The sequence below is a fragment of the Tauraco erythrolophus genome, chromosome 21, assembly GCF_009769465.1.
Source record: "Tauraco erythrolophus isolate bTauEry1 chromosome 21, bTauEry1.pri, whole genome shotgun sequence".
Taxonomy (NCBI): domain Eukaryota; kingdom Metazoa; phylum Chordata; class Aves; order Musophagiformes; family Musophagidae; genus Tauraco; species Tauraco erythrolophus.
Window position 1 is genome coordinate 10,341,104 of NC_141485.1, and position 13,804 is coordinate 10,354,907.

A 13,804-nucleotide genomic window follows, 5' to 3' on the forward strand; every position below is an offset into this window, starting at 1 on the left:
TGTTTCTGACTGGTTTATGCAATAGCACAGCAAAAGATTTTGCCTGAAAAACCATAGCTTAAAAACAATCATCTCTTGGTTTACACTTGGCATTAGAGCAAACTTCTTAAAAAAAAAAAATGTTTTCCTCTTTCTACTGTTTGGAAAAATCAAGCGAATAGGAAACTTAGAGCTTCCCTATGCTGTTTTGTTTTGAAACAGTATAATAAAGCGATAGCTGAAACTGTAAGAAGTTTGTTTGTTAATATTGGATTTTATTGCTAAAAAGGAAGAATGGCTCCGAGTTTTGACATTTTAAAAGACAACAGCAGATGAAATTCACAGGAAAGGGTTATTTTTCATCAGAGAGCAGACTGACTGGCAAGGTTAGGAAAGCATTGAGCCTCTCTTAATTTGTTGGACTAATATTGGACTGCTCTTCAGAGCACATGACCTTCTTGATCTCTTCAATTTGTGCATTATTCAAGTATTTTCATTAATTTAGAGAAAGTTGTCACTGAATAATAAATCCATTGCTGGGTAATAAATCCAGTGTTTACAAGGTATTTAATCGAGAAGAAATACACCAGCTCAGCTTTTAAATAAGCCAACGGTAATCTAGTAAAATCTGTCCAGAAGTCTGAAAAAGAATAAAGCTATTTTTAATAATTAATCATAGAAATCTTGTATGTCATTAACTTGAGGGAAAACAAATTGTTTCAGTGTATGACTACACTGTGATATGTAGTCTGAACTGTATCATTTATCGGTAATTTCACACCTAAGTTTTCAGTGCAGTCGAGATACGTAATATATGTTACACGTCTGATGGTTTTTATCTGATTTTGAATTGAGAAATTCCTTCCCTCGAACAAAAAACCACACATCCTGTTTTCCAAATGGACTGTGTTTTTAATTATTTTCCCTGAACCCAGTGAGAACACAGTTTCCAGGAGAAGACTGAAATCTTTCTAAAGTGTTGCATTTTATCCCTGTTTGCAGTTCTTCATTACTGAGCACGTTTCTTTCGATGTGTTTTCCGCACGCAGACTGTCTCTCAGCGGGGTTGGATCCAGGATACGGTTGGAAATTGAACAGCTCTCTGCATTTTGTGACCGTGTAGGTGGTAGAAGTTTAAGCTGTAGCTGGATGGATGCGTGTGTTTATGTATGTGCAAACACAGCAGTGCACGGATGCGTAAACTCGACGCTTCCTGCTTTTGGGCTCAGGATGTCTGTGAAATTACCAGTTGCCGTGTTGTCTTCCCTCTGGTTTCTTGCCGTTACGGTATCTGAAAGGGAGAGCTCAGCGTTTTTGTGTGAAACTTAAGGAAGGCTTTTTAATAATGAGTAGAAGGATGAACTGGCACGCGTGCGTACGAACAGCGGTAGTAGATGAGGTACTGACACGATATTAGGAGGAAAATCCTCCTGCAGATAAAGGTGGCTTGTGGATTATTAACTAGTAATAATAAATAATAATAAAATGGATTATTAGTTCGTACAGAGCGCGGTGTCAAGGATCTGTGAATCTGATGAAGGCAAATCTTGTGTGGAAATACATGCTAACACTAAACACTGACGTACGCTGTATTTTTCAAAGAGTTTGCTAGTTTTAAAATTGCTAACCTCGGTTATCAGCACTGCTTTAAAGATGGTAAAAATCAAATGGTTGACACAGCAGGGGTCTGCAAAAAATACTTTAAAAATTAATTTAGAAATCCGCAATTCTGCAAATTCCCCAAACTGGGCTGTCTGCTTCAAAATCACGGCTCTCCTCCGTTGCACAATCAATGTCAGAGCGTGTTGGATAATTACAGTACAGAAATACGGTGTCTGTGTAGCTAGTACGTTGAATAAAAAAATGCATTTCTTCCTTTATTAACTCGAATCCTTCCAAATAAACAGCTGCAGTGCAGGCGGCGAAGCACAGCCGCACAGCACCATCTCCTGGACACCGCCGCTGCTTCCAGCAGCTCTCGGGTTTGTCATCTGATTTGTTTCTCTAAAATATACATCCAGATGCGTGTGTATAAATATCCCGCCGTGCCTTTTGAAATCTATCACTTGCAGAAAACGTAACTTTTTTTTTTTTTTTTTATTGGTCTTTCAGGCATCTGACGCCAGCTCTGAAAAACTGTTCAACGCTGTTACAAATAAAGGTAAGACTGCAATTCACATCACAAACATTTTTATTTTTATTTTTTTTTCCCCCCACGCGTTTCTTTTCATGGCAATTTCAATGGGAGATGAAATGTAACTTGTCTTGCAGAAACGTCGCGATCAGCTTGTTAGTGCTTTTTATGTTTCTCTTGGTTTCAGACGGGTTCTGTATGCTTGGTAATTGCTTTGCTTAAGCAATATAAAATAAAGGCTTTAAATAATGCATTGCCTGCCAGGTCAGAATTAATTTAAATAACAATATTAGGGAATAGTTTATTTTACAAATGGCTTTAATTTAAGCTCATTTAAATAACTGTAAGAGTTTTCAAAATGTTTTAACTTGATTGTTACTCATCAGCCACATGATAGACGTGGAATTATGAATAGCCAATTTGCACTGGTGACAGTAATAACCAGCCAACGCTTAGTATTCACAGGATAATAGTCATAAACCATGGCTTACTGTGCCGTGTGCTTTCTGTAGAGTTAATAAATGATAGAGGGCTACATTTAAATATTCAGTATCCCATTAATTTCTTCCAAACAGCAATCCAAAGAGAGAGTGGCTAATGATATAACAGTACATTAAGGGAAAACTTACCCTAAATCAGTGCCAGTGAGCTTCTGTGCAGAGCTTGTCCTGAAGCAGCATTATTAGAAAGGCTGTAGGCTTTGGGGATTTTTTTATTTTTAATTCTTATTTTCGGTTTGGTTTGCGTTTTTGTGAGGGGGGTTGAAGGAGCAGCTCCAGGCATGAAGTGTGCCAATGAGTATAATTCAAAGTTTTTAAAATGTGTCTGTTTTTCACCCCACTGTCCCACGTCTTAACGGCAGTGCGTGGTAACTGCTTAGTAAAAGGGTGTGCTTCTAGCTGGAAACCCACGGTATTTTAACTTGCTGGGTTTTTTTTGGAACATTTGAGTCATTTTGTCTTAGAGAAGACAGCTTTGATTAATTTGGAATTTAGGTCAGCAAAAAAGACCAAGTGTGGCTTTGCTTAGTATTTGCCCTGTGTGCTTCTCACTGGGTTTCGTTTTGTTGTTCCAGTGAGTCATTCTGGTGTGTTTCTGTGTCTTTCAATTCCATGAAGCCGTAGTGGTTTAACTGGGGACAGTACGTGACCCTGTTACGTTTGGGATTCCCGTGCTGATAAACCGTCGCTTCTGGAGTGTTTTGCTGCATGTTGAATTATACCCATATTTATTGGCGTTACGGATCCATATTCCTCTTTTTCACGTCTTAGCATCCTTTGGAAGTCGGGTCTGGATGGATTGTTTCTGTGGTCTAACTGGGTTATCTCACCTTCTGTTTAACTACATTTCCAGGTTCCCCCTTGCCCGCTCCGTAGGCGGGGGAATAGGTGGCACAGAGAAGCGGGAAGGAGGAGTTGGGTGTGGGGAGTGACCAGGGCCCCTGAACTACATGTGGCAGCATCTTTATTTTGCTGATTCGCTGTAAAAAGCTTTGGCGTTCGAGCAGCCCTTTCTTGGGGCTGGGCCAGGGCGGAGGAGAAGCCAGTGGTGCATCCACATTCCTGGCGGAGGCCTGTAACCAGGGTGAGGGGCTCTCCTCCCCCGGGGGGGGCGATTGATGAAGAGTAGCCCCCTCTTCCTCTTCCTTTTGTTTTCTTTTTTTCTTTTTTTTTCTTAAATTAAACACATTTCCCACATTCTTATTTTTGTTTACTTACGGAGCTTGATTCGTGGCATCTATTTGGCTGTGAATAGCCGTGCTTGACAGGGAGCCTTTTCTTCCGGGGTACTTTTCTGTGGTGGTTTAGTTCCCTTGAAAGGATTAAGGTTTCTTTGTGTAGCCTAAAATCAACATGGGCTTTTCGGAGCTTTGCTTGGGAAACCGTACACAAATAAGCTTTTTAGTTGATGGTAGATTATTCCTTTGCCCCTTATTTCCATCAAAATGGCGTCTTTCTTTTCTCCTCCTGAGTTTCCCCTTAAAGCCATATGCTAATTCCTGTTGGTAACATGAATGACAAGGGAAGAATCAATGCAAATCCAGGTGCGGCCAAACTGACTGGTATTTTCTTTTTTTTTTTTTTTTTCCCCCCTCTCTTTTTTTTTTTTTTCCCCCACTCTCCAATGGGAGAAAGAGATTAAGGGGAAAGAGGGTGGAAAAAGCATAGGGGACAGTTTTGTTAAAGGGATTAGCATTCAAACCGCTAAATATCAGGAAGAGAGCCTCAAAAAAGATCCCCTGTTTGGAGAGAATGTCAATAATTGCTTGCAGCCAGGTGCAGGGCTGTGCCCGTGGCCGGGCTGGTTGGGAGGCTGCTGCCTTCTCTGAGCATCTGCCCCAGGGACGGCTGAGGAGCGCCCGGCGCTGTCAGTTTGATGTATTCCAAGTTCAAGTTCTCTCTCTGCAATTCAGTCTGTTTGCTTCCAAGCCAGTTCTTCCCCCCCTGCGTTGTCCACGGCTGCTTTTGCCAAAAGCAATAAAAGTCACTCGTAAGAAAGGTCAGATTTGCATTGGGTAAATCATGATGAAACCTTCAAAGCTCCTGGCTGATGGACCAGGCTGGGAGGTTGGGCAGACTGACAAGTGGACATCCCTCTGTGTCCACAGCCCTTCCTCTCAGATGTCCTGCAGCGACCCGTGTCTCGCATACTTTTTTCTTTTTTTCTTGCTGCCTTTATTCTGCAGAATTGTTTATAGCTGAGGTAGCACAAAATACAGAAGTAACATACTTACAAAGCAGGCAGAAATCCTGAAGCATTTGGGGTCTTGTAAGTACATTTTGTCCCTTTTCTGTCATTTGCTTGTGGACTTCAAGGCTGACGACGAGGTCAAGTGTAAGGTGTGGTGCATTAGTATGGATTTATAATGTGGTACAGTCTCTTCCTCAGAAATATTGGTAGTTAAAAAATCTAGAGCAAAGTGAAATCCCCCTTCAAACCTCTCTTGAAGAGAGGATAAAACCCTTGGAGAAGTCTCTCAGCTTCCTTTTAGGAGTTAGCTGCCCTTAGGGCTGAATGGGAAGATGCATCCCTAAATCTAGAAGGGTCTTGTGAATTTTGAGGGACAGCACGTGCATGTTGGAGCCCCACTGGACTGGGATACATGTCATAGCCAAGCGATGCTGCACTGGAGAGGGCTGTGGGGTTCCCATGTCAGTTCTGTGCCACCACTGCTCTTGGGAGGTCCCCAGCCCCGTGCTGTGCCTGCAGCAGGGCTGGGACTTTGCAGGGGGATGTGGCTTGGTCCCTAGGGCAGGAATCGCTGTAGCTGCTGCCAAAATGAATTGTCCCCGGTCATGAATCAGAGCCCTGCCCTCCATCGCTCAGGCAGGAATGGAATTTACCTTGTAATGCTTAAAATTATCTAGGGAAATGATTCCCATGGAAATCCGAGAGGCTGTGTTGGGAAGAAAGCACCTAAAAACTCTCGAGGGTCTTGACCCTTAGTAATGCTTGAACAAGGAGCCATCTAAATAAATGAGGTGGACGAGGGATGGAAGAGGAGCATGTTGCCTGCCTGCTCCTCCTGGTCTGTCCCTTCCCTCCCTGCAGGCTGGGCCTTCCCGTTCGGGATCGCTGCGTATAGTCATTATATCTTTTAAGGAATGTAGCTTTTCCTTACCCTCTGAGAGCATCAACCTTAGCACCATTAATCCTGGCCAAAGTACAGGTTTTGTTTGTGAATTTTCATAACATGACTTTCCAGCGTAATTAAATTCCATTATCTCTTAATAATTTAAATAGACACATCTGAAGCTGTGGAGCAGACAGCTCCTACTACTACTACTGTGTATTTCATTTATGTTAACTCCCTCCTACGTACTCTTGGAAAACAGCGTTTCCTGGAGGGAGAAATGAGTCCCAAAGTGATGAAGTTTTCATTTGTGCTGTGTATTGAAGTTTGCCTTTGATCAGAAACACAATTGGGCTGTTACAGCTTTTTATGTTCAAATTGTTTACAGGATGTTCATGTAAACTTTATGAATCCTTCTGCTTTGTGGCACCACCAGCTGTCAGGGAAATATTTATACTCTCAGCTGGAGGTAGATCAAGGCGTCTGGGTTACTAGTCCTCACTGGTGGCTGAAATACTGGTCAGATCAAGCCCTGGCTCTTCAGCTGGTTCTACAGCAATATCCTTCCGTAGAAAAACAGGCGTAGTGTTGTTTCTCCTCTCGTCTGTCTGTGGTGAATCATTTCATGAGGATCCTCTACAACATCTGTTTCTGTAAAGAAGTAGAGAGCTGAAGTCGGCAAATACTTCTCTGCTGATCCCGTTCACAGGAGATCTTTGGCTGTGGAGAAGTGCTCTCACTATAATCAAACTCCCCCACAGATTCTCGTGTTGAATTTAAGTGGGTCCACTACCGTATAGATGGCACGTGTGCAGTGTGAACACGGTCAGTATTGCCAACGAACTGACTGCTGCTGCCTCCTCCTTTCCAAGGGTCTGGAGTGATCTATAGAACATCCTCACTCACAAGCTGTACGTTCTCAGCATCGCTCTTGATTTTTTGGGGGGCTGTCTTCCATGCTACCCTTTTTCTCTGCACCGAAATGCTGTTTCCTGGCTTGCTGGTAGGGCTCCAGAGCAATCCCAGCATGGCAGGAAACCCACCCATTGGCCAGCAAACCTCAGGGTCTGCTAAACCATACAAGCAGTTCCGTGTATTTCATTTTTGTGGTGCTGTTATGATGGCTTACCCTCCCGAATTGATGGGGTCCCCCCGACTCTCCGGTGGAGGCTTCCCTAGTGGCTTTGAATCAGTTGGTTTCCCTGTGTTTTGTGGGGTTCATATGGCTTTTCAGTATTTTCCATGTGAAAGTTCAGGGACTGAGCACTGGAAAAGCCTCTGGTTTTGAGGACCCAGGTTTCTTGTACCTGCAAGTTAGATTAGAAGCAGCGGTGCATCACTTGACTCCAACTTCCAAGTCAGGCAGTCAAAAAAGTGGATATATGTATTGAGATGGTCCTTTGTTCTGGTACAGGAAAGAGCAAGGCAGTTAGTTCTGTGCCGTGAAGGCTTTGTCTGAGAAGGAGTTTGTTCCCTAACTTCCCCTTCTGGCCACATCTCCTGAGCACAAACCACTCCTCTCCATCCATATGCTTCCCGTGCCCCCTCCTGCTTTACGTGCCGGAGTGGCTGGGATGTGGCAGTCAGGGGCGGCTGCCGGTGCTGGGAGGTACCATGGCTGTTCTGTAGCTGCAGGAAAAGGTCGCTGGATAATGTGTCGTACCCAGTGTGCCCAGAGGGGCAGGTGAAAGTCAAAGGAAACTCTTCCAAAACCTGTTGGATTCTTAAATCCTAAAATTTAGGAGCTTACAAAACAGGAGTCTTCCAAGGCTTCACTGATAATTTTTAAGTTAGTAATTCAAAACAATACCGTAAACCAGCCAGCATGGTACAAGCTCCTGGAGGCACTGGCTCTTCTTGACCGAAATAGCGGAGGGAGACAGCTGAAAGTGTTGTTCTGGGCATTTTGCCCATTTGGGCTGGTATCAGGTATGCTTTGGTGCCACTTGGTAATTGTATCCCCCTAAGAGTTCATTTCAGGCTGTGGATTTTAGCAAAGTCGAGCTATTCCAGGCTCAGTGAGCAAAATGGCAGTGTTTAGTAACACATAATTGTATCTAATCTGAGAGAGCATTTGTTTCATAGATTAACCTATGTTTGATTTTCTCAAAAAAGACTGATCAGCGTTGGGCTGTAAAATAACAAATCATGATAACAAGTTCAAAATAAGGTGGAAAAATTCTTGTTGGAGTAGGAATGTTTTGATGACAAAGATCCTGACTTGACATACCTGCAGTTAGTGGAATCCACGCTGGAGTCTGGTGTAAAATTTCATAAATGGAGCATCCTGCCGACCTCCCGTATCTGGCCTGCTGTTAGTCTCTCCCTTGTAATAAAATGTTGTTTTCTCTCAAAATGTATGTTTATTTAACTAGGTCTCTTTTTGCTTCACAATCTGGATTCCATTCAGTCAGTTACCACTCCAATTAACTAACAATTATTTAACATTAACAGTAATTACAGACGCCAGTTAAGCGCCTACAGATGTCAACTGTTAGCTTTGTACCTAATCACTCAATGAAATGGAGAAAGTTCAACAAACATCAATTAGCCAGGCAATTAGTATGAGGTAGGAAAGAGCATGTTATCGTGTGTGAGCTGATTCAATTTATTTTATTTTGTCAGTAAAACACACACACACAGACAAGCAGCAATGAGTTGCCGAGATTAGATAAAGCTGTATTATTTTGCTGTTTATACAAGATTTTTTCCCCTCCTCTTCTTTCCCTTACATAACTTAAATGTGCTTCGCCAGGCATTCGTTATCTTATCAAATACATTTCATTTCAATTGGAAAAGCACAGCAATGTCATTTTCAGCGGAGAGGCAAAGACCGTTTACGTCGCGTTTACACCAGCAGACGTGGGCTTTACCCCAGCAGAACTGTGACCTTAGCAAAGCTACTCCCACGAGTAGATTGAACCTACGAGTCGGTTTAAACCGCGAGATAAACCAAGGACCGTGTAAACGCCAACGTGCTTATGCAACAGATACGTGGGTTTAGATAACACCGAGCAACACGAATTGGTTCCTTCCTCTGATTTACCCATGTATTTAACATTGATGCTGGGCTGACTTGAGTTCCACAACACCTTGCTTGGGTTGTAAGAGGACAAAAGCTTCATCAAAGGTGCGTCAGGGTGGGAACAACCTGCACGGGGTGTTTCCATCGCGTGGTGCTGCCTGGAGAGTGCTGTGCCATCTGCAGCGGTCGTGGGCAGAAACCTGCCTCCAGCAGCACTGTGTAACTAGGTACTGTGTGCTGGTGTGGCTCAGAGGAAAAAAGAGAGTAGGAAAGAAAGAATAGGCCAAAAATTAACTTTACCTTCAGAAGAAAACGGCTGATTTCTAGCCACCATCCAAGGTGTATTGCAAACCTCTCTTGTAAGATCTTTTGAAGACTGTAGACCTGTGCGGAAGGTGCTTGGTACGCAGCGTACGGCATATGCAGGGGTGTCCGGGCTTCCCAGGTACCCAGCTGTGCCACTGACCCACCAGTTCACCTCTGTAGTCCCTTTTTCTATAGGATCTAATGTCTTCTCACTTGGCACAGTTTAACACCCCTTTTTCAGGCTGTCTTGCATCCAGCTACTGTTAATTTTAAAAAAAAAGAACACACTCCAAAGTATCTCGCATCCTACAGTCTTGACACTCTGGATGTCAGTAGGAGTTTTACAGGCACATCTATGAATTGTGCTTTATTTTTTATTTTTTTTTTTGGCAAGTCTTCATAGCTGCTTAAAAACCAAAGCAAAGAGGCTTTTTTTCTTCTAGTTCTCAACTGTCCCCCAAACAAGAATGCCTTTTGCCTTCATCACTGCGCTGACATGCTTTAAATGTTTCTCCACATAAAATGATCCTGCAAAGTAAGACATTATTTTGTCAAGCAGACTGCCCACAAAAAGTCCATGAAGTTATTTGAATTAGTCATTGTTTTCCAAAGTGCGGGAATGGGAGCAGAGAGCCACAGGCAGATCTCGCCGTTGCTTTCCAAAGCTTTTTTTTCTTTTTCTAGAAAAACACAGAGTCTGAACATGTGAAGAACCCCTTCAGTGTGCGACTTGAGTGCAATAATATTTGTCTGAGTAGGCAGAAAAAACTGAAATGGAGCTTCTGAGTGAGAGCTACCACCTTAATTCCGGTGGCAAAGACGACCTTGTGAAGGATGATACTCTAAAACGGTGAATTTTTAACTTTCTCATGGCTTGGCACAGATTATCCAAAAGAAAAGGCAGGGCCTTGTCACAGAGCAAAGCTGCTGTTTCTCAAGAAGCCCTTCCCTTACAGCCAGGGCTGTAAGAGGGCAGTTTTAGTGTCATGGAGCATAATAAACAGACCCTAATTTGTCCTCCTGTAGGCTTCAGGTCAGTAAGTGCCTCATTGCTTGACTGACTTAACACCGCGCGTTTATTTAAGCGCCTTGCTGGATGAGGGCCACAAGAGTAAATCCTGAGACACCCTTGAGACTTTCAGCCACCCAGGCATCACTTCCCTTTCCTTTTTTTTCTGTCCCTAAAGCACCGCGGTGACTGAGGGGGCTTGAGCCCCTTTCGCTGGTCCCTGTCCCCAACAGATCCCGCTCTCATCCCGCTCTCTTCCCCCACCTTGCCGCTGCCCTGGCTTCAGCTGGCGTCTCGGGGTGAGTGATTTCTCACCAGAAACCCTAACGCAGCAAGAAAAGGGGGATGATTTTGCAGCCAAGCTGCCCAAGTGGAAGGTTCGGTGCAGGGGTGAGGGCACAGGGGCTGCCCCCACCTTTGGCGCTGGCGGGATGAGCCCGGACGCACCACTTACCCTGGTACCATTCAGTGCATGCAATTATTTAGCGGGACATAAACTCTTTTCCCAGCTCGTTGTGACCAGCACAGCTGCCAGGAGCGTGCTGGGAAATGCTTTGGGTCGCGAGCGAGCGTGTGTCTGACGCGCTGGGCAGCGCTGGGCAGCGTTCCACCAGCAGGTTAAAAAAGCTGGTGTAAACGCTGCTTAGAAAGTGGCACACAGAAGAGCGCATAAACTGGCGTGAGTGCCTTTTAGAGCAGTTGATGGCCTTCACTTCCATACACCAGGAGAATAAGGCAGGAGCTGGGGAGGGCTTCCTTCTGTACTTATCCAAAAAACACTGTTCTAAAAAAATCTTTTTATTTTTGAGCTTATGACCTAGGCTCACAAAAGGATGTTCAAAGTGGGGCCAGGGAAGAATTTCCAATTGCAAGAGTGCAAGACTCAACCCCCATCAGACTGCTAGAGCCTGTTTCCTGCAACTGGATATCCCCTGGCACTTGAAATCCTGGCGTTAGGCATGCTCACAGCTTGCCCTGGCCTTGCCATGGCTACCTGGCTTATTCCTACCTCCTGTTTACAGCCAGAGGAGCTCCCCAAACCCCCTGTGATCCCCCTCACCTATGGCTAGCTAAAAGTCAAGCACAGTTTTTGAAGCACGGGCCAAACCGCCGTCTTCCTCAGCGCTCCAGGGCAACCTGATCGCCAGGTTCACATCGAGCTGTGGGTCCTTTATGGGTTTGCACGGAACATTGTGGGCTCAAGAGGTGAGGTGGATCTGGAGGACTCGGGCTGTCTGGGTCAGTGCTCGGCCCGTGGCAAGGGGGGTGAGGAGGAACCTGCGGGTTTGCCGCTCCATGTGTTTTATGGGATGATTTTTGTTAGCATTAAAGGACCAGGGAGAGGGACGAGGTGTAGCGCTGCTGAGCTCCCACGGCAATTTGGTATCGTTTCCAAATATTTCAAGTTAGTGGGCACTTTTGAAAATTGGAGGCAAAGGCATTTGAGTGCCTTGTAACAGAAAACAGCTGCTGCAGAGCAAGCTGTGTCCTAAGAAAAAAACGACTTCATGAAAATAGGTCTGCTGAGTAATAAAGCCACAAATTAATACTTAGTTCGTTTACTAGGTTGTTAGTCCCATAAGCACTTAAACTTCATTTGTTAAAAGAAACAGCACTATAAAAATCAAAAGCAGATGAGCAAATGCCCTGGTTTTACTTTTGCTTGCTGGTTTTTATTGCTGGTTGGTTGTACAATTGCAGCCTCGGCAGCTTTCAGCAGGTGCGATCGCTGCTTGGGCACAGCAACCCCGTCGCAACAGCAGCATCGTTTGGCTCTGTCCTATGAGACTAACTGGTTGGGGCTTTTGGTTGTGTTTTTTTTTTTCTCCTTGCGTGTGTTGCTGAGATAAATGATTATTAAAATCCGACTTCAGCAGTTTTTCAGTGCCAGGCAGGACCCGCCGTCTCTGAGGAGGAGTGAGAAGCTGTGCCGGGAGGACAGCGCCTGTTGTAAATCTCAATCTCAAGTGGAGGTCTGCGTCAAAACTTTAAATAACAGCTCTGCTTCGAAACTTTAAATGATAGCTCTACTTGGCACCTTGGGGTAGGGCAAAGAGAGCGTTGTCATTAAGGGAATTGTTCTCCCAAGGTGGTCCTCAGGTTTTGGTTTTGAGGGGCAATTAGACACCTCAGGCTTTGGTAGCTGGAAAGTCTGATAAGGATACTGAGTTTCTGTGACACTTCTGGGGGAGAACTGCTTGAACCTTCCCTCTTGCATCTGACTGCATCTAAATGAGATACCTAAACTGTTCTTTAGGTACTCCTGACACTCTTCCTGAGGTCCACACAGGTCTTATTTAGTTGACTGGGAGAAATGGGATGAACTCATGGGCTCTCACCTCACCTCTTCGTCAAGAAAGACAGAGGAATGATCTTGGTCTTAATTTTGATCTTAATTCATTGCTGGAAGTTCAGTCTTGTGTTTCTAACTCCCAATCAAGTGGAAACTGAAGGCAAAGATTGTTGTTATATGAATAAACAGCTTCCCGTGTCTTCGGGATCCGGGCAAGTTACTGTGTGGATGGAAAAATGGAAAGCTGTCAGTGTGTTGGAAATAGCATGGAAGGGTAGTGCTGACCAGGTTCTCTGAACACATACATTCCCCAGGGATGAGAGCACACTCGAGAACAGTGCTAGCAGTCGCGAAACACCGTATATACGCTCTTTCACCACACCAGAAGAAATCCCGTGATTACATCAGACATGACCACTCTAGGCAGAGTTGAAGACCATGGTTCTTGAGTAACCAGCTCATTATAATCCAGTTGTTATTTGAACAGTCACGTCTGATTGCAGGCAGGGTGAACAACCCGTAGAGTACACAAGCAATTGCTGTGAGCGGCTGGACCGATTAACTCGTGCTGGTACCGGTCAGGTAACTGTGCCTGCTGTGCTGCTTGTGGTGGTGCTCTCTATACATTAAGTGTACGATGATGTCATAAGTCATCTGAGTCCAGACCCACTGCCATTGCCATGGACAAACACATCTCTGTTGACTATTTTTGGTTCAGGCTCCAAGATAAATCATAGTCTTTTAGTACAGAAGCTTGTACTTCAGCATTTATAAGGTTAAAGCAAACCCAAATGAATTGAATTAGAAAACTCTCATTTGTTTCTGTGTTGCAAAGGTCGCTTTTCCTGTCTTACAGCTTTTCTCCATGCTAGGGTCAGTTTTGCTTCCTAGAACTTGGCTGTTGAACCTACTCTTCTGTTATCCCAGTGGTTTCTCTGGGCACATTATGGGCAAATTGTCAATCTAGGAATTTGCACTTGGAGAGAGAAGAAAGGAGAGTGCTCATCTCTGCTGAACTCGTTGGAGTTACTGGTGCTAATCTTGTGGAGTGTTTTCCTATACGTGCACCTGCACAAGTATTTTACAAAAATAAGCATTTTCTTACAGTGACCCTCTTGAAAAGTTTGTTGCCAAACGCTGTCAGGTCATGAGGTGCTGTATGCATATCCTGTGATGCAGACAGGACGCGATGTAAAATTTGTGAAGACAAAACCCAATTTGATGAGTCAGATGAGTCTGAACCACTTCCTACGGTGTGTGCAGTGATGACCAGCATGATGATGGCTGAAGGTCGCTCCTGCAGAGCCAAGACCTGTGAAGTGTTAGGTGTGTTTGTGGGCATCGGGGATGTGAGCCCAGCTTAACCGGCACAGTCTCGTATGGTCAGCAGGTGAAACCCACAGAGCACGAGAGAGGACTTGTGCATCATCCTTCTTCTCTTTGGGTCACCCCAATGCCTTAGGCATCGTGCAAGCCTTCCTCTT

The 13,804-nt window shown here is 44.5% G+C and overlaps 1 protein-coding gene across 4 annotated transcripts in view; it reads left to right on the forward strand.

The window, feature by feature from the left end:
* The window catches only part of AUTS2 (activator of transcription and developmental regulator AUTS2), a 794,956-nt gene that overhangs the window by 719,171 nt on the left and 61,981 nt on the right, over nucleotides 1-13,804 (forward strand). For all 4 annotated transcript variants that reach the window (XM_086624619.1, XM_086624620.1, XM_086624621.1 and 1 more), the window contains exon 6: nucleotides 2,092-2,140. In XM_086624619.1, the coding sequence (XP_086480745.1) occupies nucleotides 2,092-2,140 (49 nt within the window). The remainder of the gene's footprint in view (nucleotides 1-2,091; nucleotides 2,141-13,804) is intronic.